The sequence below is a fragment of the Rattus rattus genome, chromosome 17 (genome assembly GCF_011064425.1).
Source record: "Rattus rattus isolate New Zealand chromosome 17, Rrattus_CSIRO_v1, whole genome shotgun sequence".
Classification (NCBI taxonomy): domain Eukaryota; kingdom Metazoa; phylum Chordata; class Mammalia; order Rodentia; family Muridae; genus Rattus; species Rattus rattus.
The window spans coordinates 864,995-884,116 of record NC_046170.1 but is presented as its reverse complement, the minus strand read 5'-3'; the positions used below and the strand labels follow the sequence as shown (position 1 = coordinate 884,116).

At 54.3% G+C, this 19,122-nt stretch overlaps 1 protein-coding gene across 4 annotated transcripts in view; it reads right to left on the bottom strand.

The window, feature by feature from the left end:
- Positions 1–19,122, bottom strand: part of Gnao1 (G protein subunit alpha o1) — a 175,094-nt gene that overhangs the window by 21,976 nt on the left and 133,996 nt on the right. For 3 of the 4 annotated variants that reach the window (XR_004386116.1, XM_032888088.1, XM_032888090.1), the window contains exons 5-7: positions 14,513–14,641; positions 13,608–13,737; positions 1,490–1,643 (exon numbers count right to left, since the gene is read on the bottom strand). Coding sequence is in view for 3 of the 4 variants with exons in the window: in XM_032888088.1 (XP_032743979.1) it covers positions 1,490–1,643; positions 13,608–13,737; positions 14,513–14,641 (413 nt within the window). In the remaining variant the exon portion in view is untranslated. Of the gene's footprint in view, positions 1–1,489; positions 1,644–7,512; positions 8,094–9,913; positions 10,068–13,607; positions 13,738–14,512; positions 14,642–19,122 lie in introns of those variants that run through there. The other variant, XM_032888089.1, reaches the window with a different exon arrangement.

The window sequence follows — 19,122 nt, the reverse complement described above, 5'->3', positions numbered from 1 at the left end:
ACGGTGGCATAACATTTGTGACTTTCTTTTCTCTTCCGGCTGTTGGCACTCCAGCTGTATCCTCTGCAGGCCCTGGAGAACTGGGGACTTCCAGAATGTACTGCACACCAGTGAGACTGGCCACCCAGGCCACATTCTTGCTGAGGCAGAGGAATTCAGCAGTGGTTGCTAAGAGCTGTGCCTGCTCTGGCATGGCCTCCTTGGCCTTTTGGGGGTGTTTTTGCACTTGCTCTGCCTGCAGAGGGTCATCCTTGACTCCCTCTGCCTTTTCCTCCTCTCAGGACCATGGCAACACTGACCATCAGTTACACAGATCTGCTACCAAATGCCTGTCTGTCTCTCTCACCATTCCTCTAGCCACCCTGAGGTGCCATCATAGTCTGCTGTGGCACCCAGATAAAAATGGGGTGCAGCAGATTAAGCAACTGGTTCCCTCTGCACCTTTGCAAGCCCCACAGTACAAGCTGGTGGGCCTTCTTCACATGGCTGTTTTAGATAGAGAAGAAGCTGGGAGAGACTGTCATCCACCTGTGCTGTAGTTTAGGACCCCTTCGGCTGGCTCTGGGGACCTGTGTGGCCCTAGTGAGTGAGTTCCAGGCCCATGCAACATGTGGCCGTCCCTGGAGTATGGGGACACCCCTGCCTTTCGGGGTGTTGGTCTTGTTCTCAGCCTGATTCTGCTCCAAGGGATCCCTAAAACTATCCAGTTTCTAGAGGGCTGGGCTGAGCTCTGGCATCGAACCAACCCTGTCTCTAGCCTTTCCCTCCTATGCCCATTTGGAAAGAGCTTTTTTGGCACGGGGCAGGGGAAGACTGGTTGCGATCCCACCCCCAACTCCGAGAACCATACAAGGTGGGAAAAGGGACCAGCAAGAGCAGAGGAGATGCAGGCAGGGGCGGAGAGGGCGTGCGATACGTGAAGTGGTGTGTTCTGGAGGAGGGGAAGCGTTTGTGAGGTTGTGCGAGGGGGCGGGAGTTGGCATGATAGCGAAGGTGTGGCATGTTCAGAACAAACTGGTGGCAGAGCGCAGGTGCCTGAACTGTACTTAGGCTACTGCCCCTTCCTATCACAGGACGGCTGCTGTGCTGGGCCAGGGGAAGGACAGGTATCCTTACCTACCCTTGGAGGGCTTTCCTACTAAGTCCCGAGACCTCAGGGGCAAAAAGCTCAGAAACACCAGTGGTCCTGCCTTTGCCTTGATCCCTGAATCAATTGCCATGGTACCCGTGGCTTGGGTGGTCCACAACTAGCCGTGTCTCAGTGCTTCTCCAATACACCGACAGACTCCTGCACTGGCCCCTTGCTCTCTAGCTGGTCTGCATGGTGCTGGCCCAGCCTGTCCCTGGAGCCCGCAGGCTGTGGGATTCCAGTTGGCGTCTTTTATGGAGGTAAGGGTGAGGGTTGGGGGTGGGGTGGGGGGAGGGGATCCAGGTCCACAATCAGGGCTGGCAGCGGCTTTCTTTTATACAGGGCCACGATAACACGCACCTGGGTATTCAGGAAAGCAGATGGTCAAGGGTGACTTCTTAATCTTCTCGCCAAAGAGGTCTTTCTTGTTGAGGAAGAGAATGATGGAGGTATCGATGAAAAACTTGTTGTTACAGATGGAGTCGAAGAGCATGAGAGACTCGTGCATGCGGTTCTGCAGCCCCGGGTGGAGAGGGGAAAGAGCAAGACAGAGAGACACACAGAGACAGGGAAGAGAAGAAGAGAGTTAGGTGTGAAGAGAGACTGGGCTGTTTAGCACCCAGGAGGCCCTGGACCCCAGGCTCCTCCATGAGGTCGGTTTGTAGGGCCTGCAGGTAGGTATGCATCACGGTGCGTCTGACACTGGCATGGAATGGTAGTCACCATTCCGGGCCAATGGGAGACTGGCCTGGGAACCAGCCGTGGCTCTCCAGGCGAGGCTGAGGTTAGGACACCCAGAATCCAAATGGCAGTCTCTAGCACGTGATAGTCTCTCTAAAGCGTGTGTGAGCGTGGTGCTGGACTGGAGTCAGCTGGGGTTTCTCCTTGTATCTGGATCCTGCTGCCTCAGTTCTCCTTCATGGGATATCAGGTGGGGGAGTACACGCCATGGTGTGGCCATTACTAGCATCATTGAGGGTAGCTATTCAAGGAACGTGGAGGGCCATGCCTCCTCTTGCTTGGCTTAAACCAGCCACAACCATCCCTACAAGGTCTTAAGCATGGCGGATAGGGATTGCTAGCTTGTATACAGAAAGTTGTCTGGTAAATGGCTGAATGTGGCGGGCGCCCAAAATAAAACCCCGAGTCTCAGGAGGATGGCCGTTCATCCTAGGCAAGGATCGTTTATTTTACTTCGGGAAGCCAAGTGCATTCACCTACTTCTTGTGGTAGAGGAGAGCCTTGTTGCTCTGTCAGTGAACCTCTCCCTGCACAGAGAGGTGTGGGAAGAGGCAGCCTCTCTTACTGTCCTAAACAGTCTGTTCTAGCTCTGGGACTCTCATCACTGGGGTCTGACCCCCAGCTCTGAGCAATCCACACCAGAGCTCTCTAGCAGGTAAAGGAAGGAGGACAGAATGGGTGCGGATGGTGGCCAACATTGCTGAAGCTCATGGACCTGAAACGAAGAGTAGGAGCCAGGTTGGCTGCTGGCCTGGTGGCCATTCTGCCTTCCCATCTGAGCAGGAGGCTAAGGACGATGGTTTGGTGACCACTACTGGTCCTAGGGACCCACCTTGCCCAGCACCATGCCCGGCTCTCTACCTGCCTGTGTCATTTAGCTTCATCAGGCTGTAGGGGACAATAAGGTGACCTTAAAGAGAATAGACTAGTCCTGGGAGGTGTGGCTGGCTGCGTAGCGTGCTTGCCCAGATCACATGCTGGAGGCTCTGGCTCCCATCCGCTCCCCCTATAAACAGAGGCATATACTGGGCCCTAGGGGTGATGGTAATGTGGGGGTGCACAGTCCAAGTTCTCAGCTGCTTTCCACATCCCCATGGCAACAGGGAAAACATATAGTGCCTCTTGAATCTGCAGTTAATCACTAGCCTTTGCCTCTGCTAAGCAAACCCAGAGACCGTCACTCCTGTTCGCCGGTACAGCCTCCCTGTCCCTTGCACACTCACTTGCCAGTGCCGTGTTGGTGAATCTGCTCACGAAGGTAGAACCATGCAGTCCTGTCTGTGTTCAGGGCCCAGCACTGTGACACTGGCTATCAATGCAAGTCTGGGAGGGAAGCTCTGAGACCCCTAAGATGCCACAGGAAAAAAGACATTCCACCCCCACAGGGGCACCATGTCCTACGGCTGCCAATGCAAAACCTCGGCCAGAAGCGAGTTCTCAACTCCCCGTGTCCCAGGAGCTGCCGAGTCTAAGGTGGCAGTGGGCACAGTGCAGACACTGGGAACTCTTGAGGACCAGGAGGAGATCACAGACGGGTCACCAGAGTTAAACAAGCTAAAGTTGGGGACTACTTGCTATGGACAGGGCTGAGGGATCCTTAAGGGTCACTGAAGCTTAGGTCTGGAGGACTGAAGAGCAGGTCACCGAGGTTCTCGGATCCCTGCCTACTGAGCCTCAGCCCACCAGAGTCCCCACCCCAACACCGTAGTCCACGCTGAGTCCAGTGACACAGTGACCACAGGCATTAACGACGTCTGACGACCTGGGGCAGCACAGATTAGCAGAGGTTGTGGGACTGGAGTCTACACAGACCTGCTCTGCAGGGGGAGGCTGTGCAGCAGCCTGCACAGAACTCTGGGAGGACAGCGGGAAGGGGAGCTGCTGGTGGGGGAGCGCCGGTACTGAGACTTCCCCATCCCAACATGCCCGGAGCAGAGTGTATGGGAGGAAACAGATGCCAGGGACATTCATACCACATGCCACCATTTGAAAAAGTGAGGAGTCAGGGGTGGCAGATGACCAGCAGCCACCTGCCCCCTGTCACCTTCGCACGGAGCCACTGGAGTCCTCCCAGTCCATTACCACCCAGGTGGCAGCAGAACTGAGGACAGCAGGAAAGGATGTCTCGGTGCCCATCACCAGGGCAGTGCCATGGGCCCTAGCTACCTTGAGACACCAGGGGGTAGTGTTTAGGGTCCTGGGCCTGGGAGGCAGCTCCGTCTGCTGTCCTTGGCAGGCTGGGAGTGCGGACGGTGGCCAGCATTGCCAACAGCGCTGTGCCTACTCTGCTGGGCTGCCCACGGTCCCGAGACTGCGAGAACCTGTTGTGTGGGCTTCTCTGGCACTGACACATGCATCACACTCATGCTAGAAAGAGCTGGCACGTTTATTAATGGTGGGTTACTAATAAATACATTATGGCAGCCAATAAATTATTACAATAACTAGGTATTTATTAACCAGCAAGTCACTCTTCTTACAAAATTACAGTTAATGAGGTGAGGGTAGATGATGGCGGTGGGTCAGGAGGTGGGGTCGGTACACCTAAGAAGGCTGCTAAGGGGAACGTAGGGTGCCCAACCTCTGGCCTGGGACTTGAGGGTGCGTGTGCGTAGGCCACAGGGGTCAAGTCAGGGAGAACACAGGAAGTGTACGGCTGCTGTCCATGCTGGGCAGGCAACTGTGGCTGGTGCAGGAGGCTGAGGGGAGGGGCGGGAGGAGGACTGAGGGCTGCTGGGAAGGGTGCTGTTTCTGTTAGTGGCCTTTTGTGTCTGTCAGAGGGCAGTGCACTCTGCCTAGAGGCCCAGGACTTTGGGTGGGGGCCATAAATTCTGGTTTTCTTCCAGCTCCCTCTTTGACATGACCATAATCTGGCATGGGGGCTGGGGGTTTCTGTGAGGCTGAGCCCCGCTCTCTAAGCAGATGTGTACAAGGCTCTCCTTACTGGGCGGTGGGGTGTGGGGAAGCCTGCTTCCTTTGGGATCCTTTGGGATGCTGGAACTTTCTTTAGCTTGTACCTTGACGGGATTACCACCTTGGACGGTGCTTGTCTCAGTGACTCAGGACTGGGTTCCTGGAAGCCACACCTGGAGCTTACCAGGAGGCCCAGAAAAACGGGGTGGCAGCTGGAAAATGCTCTGTGCCCTCAGGATCTTTAGAAGAGGGTGACAGGCTACTACTGGGTCAGGAGGGAAGATCTGGAAGGGTCTCTCCTGGATGTAGTGGATCTCCATGCCAAGAGGCTGGGTCAGATGAAGGGGAGGAGGTCAGGAGCGTGCACCCTGGTCTCACTGGCTATAGCATGCAGTACGTGGGAATCACAGGCACACCTCTGTGGCAGTACTCTCTGCAGGTGGCAAGGGTCAGAGTGAAGCACTGTCAACCTCTGTGGACATCCTGGGGATGGGGTTGGACAGGGCACTCAGTGCTACCCAGTGCAGACCACACAGGTCAGGAGCCTCCAGCCCCCAACAGTGTGTGGGCCTGGCTTCGAGGCTGAGATGATGGAGATCTTCTGCATGACACACACGAGGGGACTAGGGGACAGGGCGCCAGGGTCTAGGGGCTCCATCCACCGAAGGGATCGAGAAAGGCTGAAGGCCAATACTAGTGAGTGGCTCGGAATGGGAGGATTCCATTCCCGCCCCCGTACAGAGCCCAGCAGCACTCTCCACAGCTCAGAGGCCTCTGCCTATGCTTAAAGGGAAGATTCTTGGAATGGACATGGGCACAGGGCACAGGACTTGGCCACAGGCACCTAGGCAACAGGCACAGTTCTCCGAATGTGGGGAAGACACTCTTCCTAGAAACTGGCTTCCACCTGGCCTGCTGACTCAGAAACTAGCATGGCCCCGCGGGGGACACGGCCACTGCACATTTTCTTGATCTGGTCACTCTCAACACTTCCCCCATCCCCAAAGCCACGGCGGCACCAAGATTCATCTGCCACACACATTTGTCCCCCATGGTAGAACTGCTGGTGAAGACATGGGTGGGAGGCAGGCCAGCTTTCCCTATGGACCACATTCTTGAAGGCTTCAAGTAGACAGCTCTGAGGCTAAGAGCGAGCACGGCACTAGGCTGAACACAGTAGGTGGGGGAGAAGGCAGCCCTGGAGACAGGAGCGGGAGGGCTGGGTACAGGCCCCGGGGTAGCCGAGGGCTCCCACAGCTGAGCTGCAGTGATCTGGAGGGGCCACACGGGGGATGGGAAGCTGTAGGGGAGTACTTAGGGGTGGTGACGTCTCCCTTCCTGGAAGTGATCTTAAAAGATGGGGCTTGGCTAAGATCCCCTGACAGCAGGTGCTTTTAAACTTGGGGTTACAGTCTGTAGACGGGTGGCCACACCCAGGGGTGCTGCTGTTGGTCCAAGGACTGAATTGGCCTTTGCCATCACAACAGATCACTGAGACTGCGGTCTCCAGGCTCTACTGTCACCCCTTGTACATGGCACAGGGTCCTAAGATGACAGGGATATATATACAATGGAGGCAAATATGGGTGGAGGGGGAAGGGCAAGGCAGCCAGACTGGGGTGAGCTCCCCAGAGGATCACCCAGACTGGGGTGAGCTCCCCAGAGGATTACCCCGATAAGCTTTGGCACTGGGGAAGGTCCTTGTGTCTCCCTAGACCACCCAGAGTTCTGTTCTTGTTGGAACCAACAAGTCCAGAGCTGGTGGCAAGGACATGGGGACTATGAAAGAGGGCCAGGGTCCTGCCTGCCCTGTGACAGAGCAGGACTCAGAGTGAAGGCCAGGAAAATACAGGGCTTGAGGAGGCAGAGACCTTTCTTGACTGCACATCTATATCCTTCAGTACAGCCTGCCACTGAGCATTCAAGCCCGCCCGACCCACTGGCTGTACCAGCTGACTGGAGATGTCTAGGAGCGGCAGGGACATGTGCTGGCTGTCCAAAGTCAGCTGAGGCTAGGGTTGCCAAGAACCACACCACCCCTTTCTGCTGGGGAATCTCTGAAGTAAAGCCCGTGCCTGGGTTCCTAGGGCTCTCGCCCACCCAGGGGCTAGCCGTGTGTCTGTGGTTTACACTTCTCCTGAGCCCACCCTTCAGGGTGCTGGCTCACTGCTTGCCCCGAGACCAGGAATATACCAAGGGCTTTCTACTTCCTGACCAAGGGTGGAGTAAAGCAGGGTTCTGGCTTCAGAGCCTGGCTCATAAGTTTCCTATGCTTCTGCCTACACAGTCTCCAGTGGCGAGGCTGCTGCCTGCTCTGTCTGAGACTGAAGCCGTGGCCTGTCTACTCACTGCCGGCCAGGACAGCTGAGCCTGTGTGATTCTCAGATGGCATTCTCAGGGCTCACCATTAGCCCTCAGGAAGGAGCTGCCTGCCCCTCAAGCCCTCCCCTTCTGTGGCGCAGGACTGTTACTCCACCAACACCCCTTTGCAGTCAGCCAGTCTTAAGGAATATTCCCAGCCCCGTGGGAGTCAGGGCTGAGTATCCTGGGGAGCCCAGGGCAAGGGAAGAGGACCAGAGAAGGGCCAAGATCCAAGGTGAAGGAGGAGAGAACCCCTCCCCAAGGTCTGAGTCTTTGCACCCCAGAAGTGGCCTGACTCCATGTTGGCTTTTGTCGACGGAACCGCCCTCTACCAAACAGACCCTAAGGAAAGCTGAGAGATGGCATCGACTATCTCCTGACCAAGCAGCACCTGCCGCGGGCCACTCTGCCGGCCACCCTATCACCAGGACACCGAGCAGGAGGTGCAGAGAACAGGACATGCCCATTCTGAACCAGAGGGCAGTGCTGCCCACCCGGCCTCTGAGTAAGAGACGCAGCTGAGCAGTGAGCAGCGCCCAGGTGGCATGAGTGGTCTCTGGCCTTGTGGTGTGGTGCTCCATGCCTCTGCCCAACCCTGTTCCCACGTGTCACGCAGTTGGAGTTGGGACGCTCAGAGGATGCCTCCTGCTGCCCCCCAGGCCAGCCTCCGGGGTTTTCTTCACTGAATAGGGCATCTGAGCGGCGGCAGAGCTCTGGGTCCAGGGGAGGAGTGAGTGGCAGGCTGGGTGGGAGGCCAGGGCTCAGTAGAGGCCACAGCCCCGCAGGTTTTTGGCGATGATGACATCTGTCACGGCATCAAAGACGAACTGGATGTTGTTGGTGTCCGTGGCACAGGTGACATGGCTGTAGACCTCCTTGTGAGCCGACTTATTCTTACTCTCATACTGCCCTTGGATATGAGCCACAGCTTCTGTGAAGGCACTGGGGCCTGGAAGATGAAACGGCAGGGGTCAGTGAGGGGAGGGCCCAGGCCTGCACTGGCCACTGTGTCACTGCGTGTCAGGCCAGTGGCCATGGAGCAGGTCCCTAAAGCCTCCTCAGGACCACTAGAAAGCGACAGAGTAGGAAACCTACGGGTTCAACTCCAGCAACAGTGGCTTGTGCCAACCGGCTGGTGGTGGAGACCTAGAGCAGAGATCACCGAAGGAAGCAACAGAACATTCTCCATCCCAGCGACCGACTGTCCAAGCTGAGGACGGCCTGAAAAGCTACTTTCTTCTCACACTTACAGACCGTGACACAAATTCCACCTCAACACAGGCTGCAGGTGCAGGTGGGAGCCTGGCTTTGAGCAGGTTCTGCCTCTCTGTGTGCTTGTGAGGCTGCAGAGAGGGCAGGGCCCCTCCTGACGCTACGGATAAAGTCGGACCATGTACTCGTCCTGGCTATGAGATGCTCTGGGCTCCTTCCCCTCTCCTTGACACTGTCCTCTGTTCTAGGACAACTGAGAACTGACTCACTCATAGTCTTCCAAGATGTCCCCACATTGATCTGGCTCCCTGGTAAGTCCAGGGAGAGGATGTTTGGGAGAAAGTACTGGCTTGGAGGAAGAGCAGAAGGGTAAGACTTCAACTTTATATGGAATTCACCCTCCCCCTTACTGCTCCAGCTTCCAAGAATCCAGGGCTATCGTAGTCCATGCTGGAACCACTTGGTAAGGAAGGAGCTGGACAAGGACTGGATTTGACCACAGTGCAGAGCTGGGGTGACCAATCTGAGGGAGTGTGTAGGCCACATCTCAGGCACATGTGTAGGCCACAGCTCTGGACTTGAGCATCTAACAGACCATGCTGTTGGCTAAATCAGGGCTGGAATTAAGGCCAGTTCCTTCTCAGTTAGGGTCCCCTCCTGTCTTGACTCAGTTGGTGACTAGCAGACAAGGGGGTCCCACAGGCCATCTTAAAGCTAGAGAAGAATCTGGCTGGCTGGCGAGGGAGACTGAGCCCTGGTCTCCTCAGCTGAATGCTCTCGGACTCCTTGCCTACTGGCCTACTGGCCTACTGGCCTACTGGCCTGATTTAGAGAGACAAGTGTAAGAAGGGCAGAGTGTAGAACCCTTGCTTCACCTCAGGCCACGATCCACAGGCACATGCTGCCAGGATTTGTGTCCCCTAGGACCTGGCCACCTCAGAACAGCTGACAAGAACTGGCTTGTCCTGGGCTTACTACAGCCCACCTGATCCGATTGCCAGCCTTGAGGCTCCCTCGGGGTCCCTGGTCACTGATAGCTAGCTTCTTGTCCCTGCACCTTCTGCAGTATAGGCAAGGCCCTGCTGCTTGCCAGAGTCTGTCCCAGCCAATGGACCATGTCGGTCTTGTGGCCACCTGTGTGGGAGGTGCTGTTAGAATAGCTGTTTCTCACTGTGATCGTAGCAGTGACATCAGATTGCGTGGTCATGGACTACATAGCGAGTGCTGCGCTTTGCATGGGCATTTTCACCCTTATGGTAAAGTCTGCTATCCGACCTTACTCTAAGACCAGGTTTGTTGTCCCTTGGCTGTTGTGGGTTCCCACTGTGCATGCGCCCTCTGCTTACAGATGCCTCACTTGAGCTCCCTAGATTGTTAATATTACACTGAGATGCAGATGTGACAAGCCAGGGGCCCAGGCCCTCGCTGCCCGGCTCTAGTACAAGTCTTTGGGGTGGGTTTTGCAGGGTGATCTGGATACACGAGCACAGCAAAGGCACCTGCTTCCTTGGCTGCCCCGTAGCTGCACGGGGTTGTGTGGGATGGGGAGGGCTCTACCTGTGTATTCAGGGAAGCAGATGGTGAGTGGGGACTTCTTGATCTTCTCCTCAAATATGTCCTTCTTGTTGAGAAACAGGATGATCGAGGTGTCTGTGAACCACTTGTTGTTGCAGATGCTGTCAAAAAGCTTCAGAGACTCATGCATGCGGTTCTGCAACAGAGTGAGACCCAGGTGAGTCCGGCCTGCCCAGCACCCTGACCAACTGCGGCTACGACATAGCAAGACAAGCAGAGGGATGGGCCACCAAGGCTCTCAATGCATTGCTGGGGACAGAGACAGAGGGCCCACATGGACAAACAGGACATGTCCCGGCTTCATTCCACACACAGGCAGGTTTGGCTGGAGCTGGGGTGGGTCAGGAGTGCTGTCCCTTTCAGAGAGAGCTGGCCTGGGCAGGGCAGTGAGGTCACTGCAGAGGCTGCAGTCCCTGGAGAGGACATGCACCATGCACGTAGAGGACAGGGGTACAACCACCATCCAACATGTCTACACGAAATCGTGATCATGCAGACGTCTCTACTGGGGTCTCATTCATTTTTGCCAGCAAGGTCAGGAGGGCGCACGCATTCAGCTGAATAACATTAACCGAGGAGGGAGGTCCTCGAATTAATCCTGAGTTGGAAGCAGACACCAGGGGGACAGCGTCTCGGGGTGATGTTGCTGTGGCCTTGGTTGGTTGGGCGACTTTGTTGGATGACTGAGCTATGACTGGGCTGAGGGAAGCTCTCTCTCTGAGAAAGCTGGGAGTAGGGACTGGTTTCTCAGAAGACGGGCCAGGACAGCCCCAAGAAGAAACTCAGTAAAACAGATTAAAACTGAGAGGAAGCTAAAAAAACCCAACAGCAAACACGAGAAGAAAAAAGAGAAATCCTGAAAAACTGATCCAATTGGTCTCAGACCCAGGAAGTCCAGGGCAGCTGTGCAAGTCACTCACACAGGCTTCGCCTGCCTTGTGATGGGTGCCCCGTGGCTGGGATGGAAGGCTATGGAGGGAGGAGGGCCTTAGCTCAGAAGCCAGCATGGAGCGTAGGCCTGGGGCCGGCATTCACAGCAAAGTCACCCAGCGGGGCCCTGAGAACCTGCTGCTTTCAACTCTTAGCTCATGTTTGATCAGAGGGAGGTGCTTCATACCTGCTGGGCTTGGAGGGTCTCTCAGAGCTGCCCATGGTTTTGGCCTTGCTTTGGTAAGAAAAGGCCCTGCAGGCGCTCGTGGCAGTAGTGGTGGTGAAGTTGTGGCAGCCTGAGGCCTGGCTGGGTGGCGCTGAGAGCAGGTACGAGGACAAGATGAGCCCGTGGGGTCCCAGGGTGCAGCGGGCAGGGTGGCTGGTCCGGTGTTGGGCAGCCAATAACCGCAGGGCCTTCCTGGCCTAGCTCGGGAGCTGCCTCCAGACATCTTTGTCTCTGCAGCCCCAACTTTCCCCACAGGCCAGGGAGGGAAGTGCAGAGCTGGCTTGGGAAGGCCGAGGACCAAGGACTGGGCAATTGGTGCCTACATCTTGCCTCTCCGGGGAAGAGCATCCATATGCTACCACCTGTCCCCTGGCTACGTTGTCTGGACAGAGGAGTGGAACTTCCTTTTACTGAGAGATGTCTTTGTAGACAGCCTTCCGGCTCTTAGCCCGTAAGGCGGTTTTACCACTGTCTCCCTGCAGCACAGCCTGAGGAAGGTGTGGCGATCGTGCACGGTCACACAGCTGGCAGGAGTGGTGCCAGGCCTTGAATTGGATCCATCTGGATCCCAAACTGTCCACCTCACACACAGGCTCCCCTGTTCTGACGAGCACTAGTTCCACAGTAGTATCGGTTCATTGCCACCACAGCCACGGCTGCTGCTGTGGGCCGCTGGCATGTTGGAAAGCAGCCCTTGTTCCTGGAGGCTTGGTTCTCTCCCTTGGCTGTCGGGTGGCCAGCCTTGGGGAGGGAGAACTGGGGGAAGAGCTTGCTTCCGACTTAGGCTCACATGCTTTTCCTTCCCCGAGGTTCTTACCTCCAGCCCTTGTGGAGGAAAGCAAGAAAAATGGGGAATGAGCTGGAGGCAGGGGGAGGGCCGAGAGAGTCAGGAAGAACGCTGGAACCAAGAGCTTCAGGGCTTGGCTGCCACCGAGTAGTAAGGCTGGCTACTCCCAACCTGGAGACCTGAGGCCATAAGGCTTTGGGGTGACTGGACATTCCCTCAGGTCCATCCTGGGCTCTGGGAATTGCTGAGGGCCTGGCCTCACAGCTGATGGTCCCAGGTCTTGGCTCAAAAAGGAGGCTATGCTCCAGTGGGAAGGGTCTCCTCCCATCCAGCCTCCAGCTCCTTGACTCTTTGTCAATTCCATGTTGGGCGTAGCATGTACTTCCGGATGTGGTCAGGAGAAGAGGTAGGCTGAGGACAAGAACACGTAGCTGTCGTAGCACAGAGGCAGTCCATCGTTGTGGAGAGAACTGGGTCATTCATTCACATGGATGTACTAACAGAGAAGGTCCTTGGCTTTGGCTAGTCACAGAGTCTGGGGTTCAAGAGCAGTGGAGGACACGTTTAACCCCACTCCCTGCCGCAGCCACTGTGAGTGACAGCGCGGAAACCCAGCTAGCACACGATGAAAGCCCGGAACAGCAGCTGAGCTCAAAGGCACTCAAGACGGCGGGTCCTCCTCTACCAGCACCGTACCCCACAGTACCCCCAGAGCTCATTCACACCCCCACAGACACCAGTAATGACTGGCCAATCGGACTCATAAGGAAGACAGGCCTTGTTCAAGGCTAGCCTGACCACAAGCCCCTCAGTGACCCTTGGTGTGATCCCAGAGGCTCAGGGTGAAGGGTCTGATTGTACTCCAGATAGGAGATGCCCCAGCGTGAGCCCACAGCCACAAGCCCCACTCTCAGAAGCAGGCTTGCCTCCCTTGTCCCAGTAGGACATGCTTGAGGCCTGGGTCCCTTCCCAGGCTCTGTGAACAGGTCCACAGACTGGTAGCTTAAACTCCAAGTGGGAAAAGCTCCGTGGATGTATCTGGCTCAGGGCAGTCACCAGTGAGAATGTATCCACAAGCTGGGCACTGCTAAGCCAGAAACACTCCCATGACCAGCAGCCTTAGACAAGGCTGGAGCTGTTACTGTCCGCCTTTCACACGACAGAAGCCCAGGCAGAAAGGTCACTGCCTGAATCTACAGTATACCAATGGGCAGCAGAGCCAGGACGAGGCCAAGGGGCAGGCAGGCGAGGGCCCCCTCTCAAGCCAGGTGGCAGGTCTCAGACACCGAGTTTGGCAGAGAAAGCCCAAAGCCACGCTTGACACTCACCAGTATGCTTTCAATCTTGGGGTCCTTCTTGGCCAGGCAGCCCCACACCTCTCAGGCTGGGCAGTACCCAGGGAAGGCAGACAGGCTAAAGCCCCCTCTGTTGCACGCGTGCCCTTGCTCCGCTGCGGTCTGGCTTTGTAGATTTGCTTAACTTTTTTTCCTGGTCTGACTGCTCTGACTCCATTGTTTACTAACAAGGTGCTTTCTGATATGCTATTTGTAGTGAATTATTACACGAACTGCAGCAGGAGGCCCCCAGAGGCCCTGCTTCTGCCTCTGCACTGGCCTCACTTCGCAATTACCTTGGCGACACAAAATAGGCAAGGGCGCCCGGCACTGCCCGTCTGTGAGGCCTGAGGACTCCGATTGTTGACATGGTCTAGGGCCAGCCTTGAGGTCACTCACCGTGGTTTCGTCCTCGTGGAGCACCTGGTCATAGCCGCTGAGTGCGACACAGAAGATGATGGCCGTGACATCCTCGAAGCAGTGGATCCACTTCTTGCGTTCAGATCGCTGGCCCCCAACGTCAAACAGCCTGTTGGAAGGCAGGGGAAGCTGTGAGGGCCGGGATGCCTGGGACTAGTGGTGACAGTGGTGAGCAGTGGGCAAGCAGCACCTCATTCTGAACCCCGACAGACTGACGGACAAGCCACTGCCACCCTGGGGACTGGAGGCTGCCCTTTGGGACTGGAGGCGGCTCTCATCACCCATGAGACCTGTCCCAGGACTGAACTGTGTGCTCAAGCAGACTGGCTCAAAGCCCTGCCTCAGCTCTCCGTCTCCTGCTATCAAGACACCAGACCTGGCAGACAGAACAGGGGTCACCAGGCCTTACTTAGCACATGAAGACTACTCTTCGGAGACAAAATCCTCTAGTAGGGTCCTGGAACCTTAGCAGCACAGTTTAGGCCCTTGTTCTCAGGCCTCAGAGCCTGTGCTGGGGAAAACCTGGGCTTTTTCTTTGTTGTTTGGGCCTTGCCTTCTCTAGGTCCTTCAGCACACGAGTGGGAGAGCCGCTCTCTCAGGCTCTTTAGGTTTGAGACCATAGTGATCTTTGGTCTTCCAGGCACTGCTTACCCGCCTGTCAGGCTTACCACCATGTTCCCTTCCAGAGGGCTCTTAAGTAAGCCACTTGTGGTTTTAGCCTTTGAACTTGGCAGAAACCAAGCACCCAGATGGGCTTCTTCTGGTATCTAGCTGTCTGACCAAATGAGAAAGGCCTTTGAGGCAAGGTGCTACCTGGCTATCCATGGGGTGAGGCAGGGCATGACCATTCCCCTGTCTCCCTGCCCCATCTCCTCAGGCCTCACCTGAAGTGGAGGTTCTTGAAGGTGAAGTGGGTTTCTACGATGCCAGTTGTTTTGACCCTGGTTCGGAGGATGTCCTGCTCGGTGGGCTGGTAGTCAGCGGCTCCAATCCGATCCAAGCTGTCCAGGTAGCTGGGGATGACAACAGACAAGAGTCCATGGACCCGGGCCCTGTTCTAGCCTCACCACTTTTAGAGTCTGATGTCAGCCATAGCCGTTCCAAGATTGACTGTGGGACCTATGGCGGCGGGGACAGGAGGGGTGTCAAGCAAGAGAGAGTCTGAGGGGCTTAGACTTGCAGTCTCTGAGGTCCTCTTATTCAGACTCGAAGGAGCTGGGCACACAGACCCAGCAAATGAGACTACCAAGTTCATAGCACAGTTCTGTTATGTCTTCACTTAAAAAAATAATAGTGGCCAATAGGTAACATTACTCTTTTTAAAAATAAATCTATTTTTTATAATTTTTTTTTTTTTGGTTCTTTTTTTCGGAGCTGGGGACCGAACCCAGGGCCTTGCGCTTCTTAGGCAAGCGCTCTACCACTGAGCTAAATCCCCAACCCCAATAAATCTATTTTTATAGTATGTGTGTGTCTTATCTGCATGTATGTCTGTGCACCACATGCATGTGCACCATAGAGGTCAGAGAAGGTTTCAGATTCCCTGGAACTGGAGTCACAGACAGTTGTGAGCTACCATGTAGGTGCTGGGAATTGAACCTGTGTCCCCTGGAAGAGCAGCCAGTGCTCTTAACCAGTGAACCACCTCTCCCGTCCCAGGTTCTACTCTTTACATGTATTCATGCTCCATCTTTATGCTCTACACATTAAAAAACCGAGGCTCAGTGCAGGACAGTCCCGTGCTCATCTTCATGCTTAGAGCTCTGTGGTACCTGGAGAGGCTCTGAGCCCCCATCTACCATCTGATCCTCCTTCCTTTTCACCAAGAGGTCTGTGTGCCTCTTCCCCTTTGGTGCTCTCGTAAGTGGAGATCAGGGGGTCTACCTCAGCCAAGCAATGGTAAGAGCTCCCCGGAACCTGGATCTTTGGAATCAGGGTTCTTCTAATGTTCTCAATGGGAAGGCAAAGTGGGGGTGGTCGAGGGAAAGGAGCTGAGGCGCCAGAATAGGTCTGTGATATTGGACCCACCAGGCTCCTTAGGAGGCCAGAGTGTATCTGGGAAGGTTTTGCACTCAGTCCTCAGGGGCTGACTCTCCTGTCCACAGCTACTAATGGCCAATTCTTTCAGGCTAATCTCCATGGTCCTTTTGGACGCTACACCTGCAGAACCCGTTCCTTTGTCTTGCTATTCCTATCTCAGCTGGGTGACATCCTCTGAACACACAAGCTGGCATCTGGTCTAACTTTATGCTGGCTGAGTTTTATCAAAGCCTCCCAAACCATGTATGCTGGTTGGCTTTTTTTCAACTAGTCACAAACCTAGACATATTTGGGAAGAGGGAATCTTAACTAAGAAAATGGCTTCATAAGTATGGCCTACAGGCAGGTCTATATGACATTTTCTTGCTTAATGATTGATGTGGAAGGGTCTCATGTAAAGTGAAGAAGTATTATGCTCACCAAGGAAGCGAGGACCAGGAAGCCAGTCTAGGAAAAGGCTGCTCCCTTCCCCTCTGAGCCTGGGGTCTACAAGGGGCAGGATTGGGGTGGGGTGGTTTGGTATGGTGATTAATTGGGGTTTTAGGATGTTAATGGCTCCTCTTGGAGCTGTACAATTTCATAGCCTTATCAGGGGCAGTTTAACTCCTAACAGCACATAATGCTGACCCCAAATAGTGTTCATGACAGCAAGATGTGGTGGCATGTACCTGCAGTCCCAGCACTCAAGAGATAAGACAGAGGGGGGGGGGCTCTGAAGCCTGTCTGAGCTATAGAATATGTTCCAGGTAAACGTGGGATACACGGCAAGACAAGGCAAAGCTACACATAAGTAAGGTCCTTCTCCCTTTGACAGTCTGGGTATCTGTCTCCCCCTCCATCTTGCTGTTGCTTTCTCTCTGGGCAGCACAGAACACATGACCAGAGAATGTGGCAAAGGAAAGTCAGAGAATGAGACTGCGGTGGGGATTCAGAGGGAGTAGGGGATTCAGAGCAGAAAACTGGAAGTAGTGGGGGTGTGAGAAGGAGGAAGGTGACCTGGACTCCATTACAAGGTAAGAGTCAGGAAATACTGGCTGAAGCAGGATGAGTAGATAAAAATAGCTGAAGGTAGTGGTGACAGGTGGTGTGTGTGTGTGAGTGTGTATGGGTGTGTGTATGGGTGTGTGAGTGAGTGTGTGTGTATGTGAGTATGTGAATGTGTGTGTGTGAGTGTGTATGTGAATGTGTATGGGTGTGTGAGTGTGTGTGTGTGTGAGTATGTATGGGTGTGTGAGTGAGTGTGTGTGTGAGTGTGTATGGTGTGTGAGTGTGTATGTGTGTGAGTATGTATGGGTGTGTGTGTGTGTGTGTGTGTGTGTGTGTGTGTGTGAGTGTGTATGTGTGTGAGTATGAGGGGGGGGTGGTGTGTGGGATGTTTTTTGTTGACGTGTGTGTGTGGTGTGTATGTGTTGTGTGTGTGTGTGTGGTGAGTACGTGGGTGAGTGTGTGTGTGGTGTGGGGGTGTGTGTGTGTGTGTGTGTGTGTGTGTGTGTGTGTGTGTGGTGTGTGTGTGTGGTGTGTGTGTGTGTGTGTGTGTGTGTGAGTGTGTGTGTGTGTGTGTGTGTGTGTGTGTGTGAGTGTGTGTGTGTATGGGTGTGTGTGAGTGTGTGTGTGCGTGAGTGTGTATGTGAGTGTGTATGTGAATGTGTGTGTGAGTGTGTATGTGAGTGTGTATGGGTGTGTGAGTGAGTGTGTGTGTGCGTGAGTGTGTGGGAGGGGACTGCTGTTCATTTCATACCCTACTCTTTGTTGAGATGTTTTTGCAAGGGATTCACTTTAGTACTAATAAAATGGTAAAATTCCAGAGGAGTATTTGGTGGACCTCCAGAAGACAGGCTGAGACTAGTAGGCCCTCTGGTGCCCCTGAGAGTCCTCCTGGAAGAGAGGTCAACCTGCTTGCATCTGCCCACCTTACGTATCTCCGCCCATGTACAGCCCCATGCAGACTGAGACATGGGAAGAGGTTCTTGGTCTTACTCTGGTCCTGTGGTTGTTTGAATAGGAATGGCCACCACAGACTCCTCTGTTTGAGTGCTTGGCCCGTGGGAGTGGTATTATTAGGAGGTGTGGCCTTGTTAGAGTAGGTGTGGTCTAGTTGGAGGAGGCGTGTCACTGTGGGGGTGGGCTTTGAGGGAGCCTATGCTCAAGCTCCTCCCAGTGTGGACTCCACCTCCTGGCTCCTTCAGATCACGATGTAGAACTCTTAGCTCCTCCAGCACCGTGTCTGCCTGCACATTGCCATGCTTCCTACCATGATGATAATGGATTAGACCTCTGAAACTGTAGGGCAGCCCTGTCTCTTCGCAGCAATGGAAATACTAATTAAGACAGGTCCGAGTTTATTAGGTGCCGTCATAACCACTGAAATGCCGGCATGTCGTTAGTGAGTGCCTCTCTGTTGGGTCCAGCTGGCTATGCTAGTATAAAGCAGATTGCAGTTTTAAAATTTTAAAACTTTTTAAATCGAGTCAGGAGCTCACTGTATAGCCCAGGCTAGCCTCGAACTTGCTACCCTTGTGCCATCCACTTCCTGAGCAAGTATCTATCATCTTACTGTTAATCTCAGCCCTATTCATGTTTTTTTGTATTGGTTGATCAGTTTGGACCAGATGTTCTGGGGCTGTCCTGTCCAGTGTAGGGCGTCTAGCATTACATCTGGCCTCTGGGTGCTGAGAGTGACAAATGACTCCAGAATCGGGTCCCCGCTGAGAAAGAAGCACGGTGACATGGGAGTCACACATGTCCTTCAACACTGGGTGGGTAAAGCCCACAGCAGCTCACTGCAAACGCTTGTGGAGAGCCCGGCAGGGTGTAAGATTACAAAAACTAGGGCACTCCCAGTGCCAAGACACAACCCCAGGGTGTCATCCATTCCAGGACTCCAGAGCCTCCCATGGGGAGGGGATGGCAAAGCTCAGCAGGCTGTCACCCTGGTGTCACAGGAGGGGCGGAGACACTTCCTTGGCTGTGGCTTTTACCACTCCTCATTTCTCCTCATCTTCTCTGCCCCAACCTCCCTCTTTTCTTTCTATCTAGTTACAGCACAATGCTGAAAGGTATGCTTGCTTATTTATTCTATTTCTGACAGAGAACTACTTATTTCTTACTTTTCACTTTAAAGCTAGAAGAAATCTGGGAGTGGTGGTGACACCAGCACTTGGGAGGCAGAATTAGGAAGGGCAGAAGTTCAAAGTCATTGTTGGCTGCATAGGGAGCTCGAGGCCAGACTGGGTTACACCAGAACCTGTCTCTCAAAAAAAAAAAAAAAAAAAAAAAAAAAAAAAAAAAAAGTAAGAAACACATAAAGTAATGGATTCCTTATAACATTTTCACACACATTTCAGAAATTTATTTTTGTGGTGCTAAATACTTCCCAGGGTGCAGCACCCGCCAAGCAAGTGTTCAAGCTAGAGCTCGGCCCGAAGTCTATAGCTTTCTTAGAAACAGAAGACAG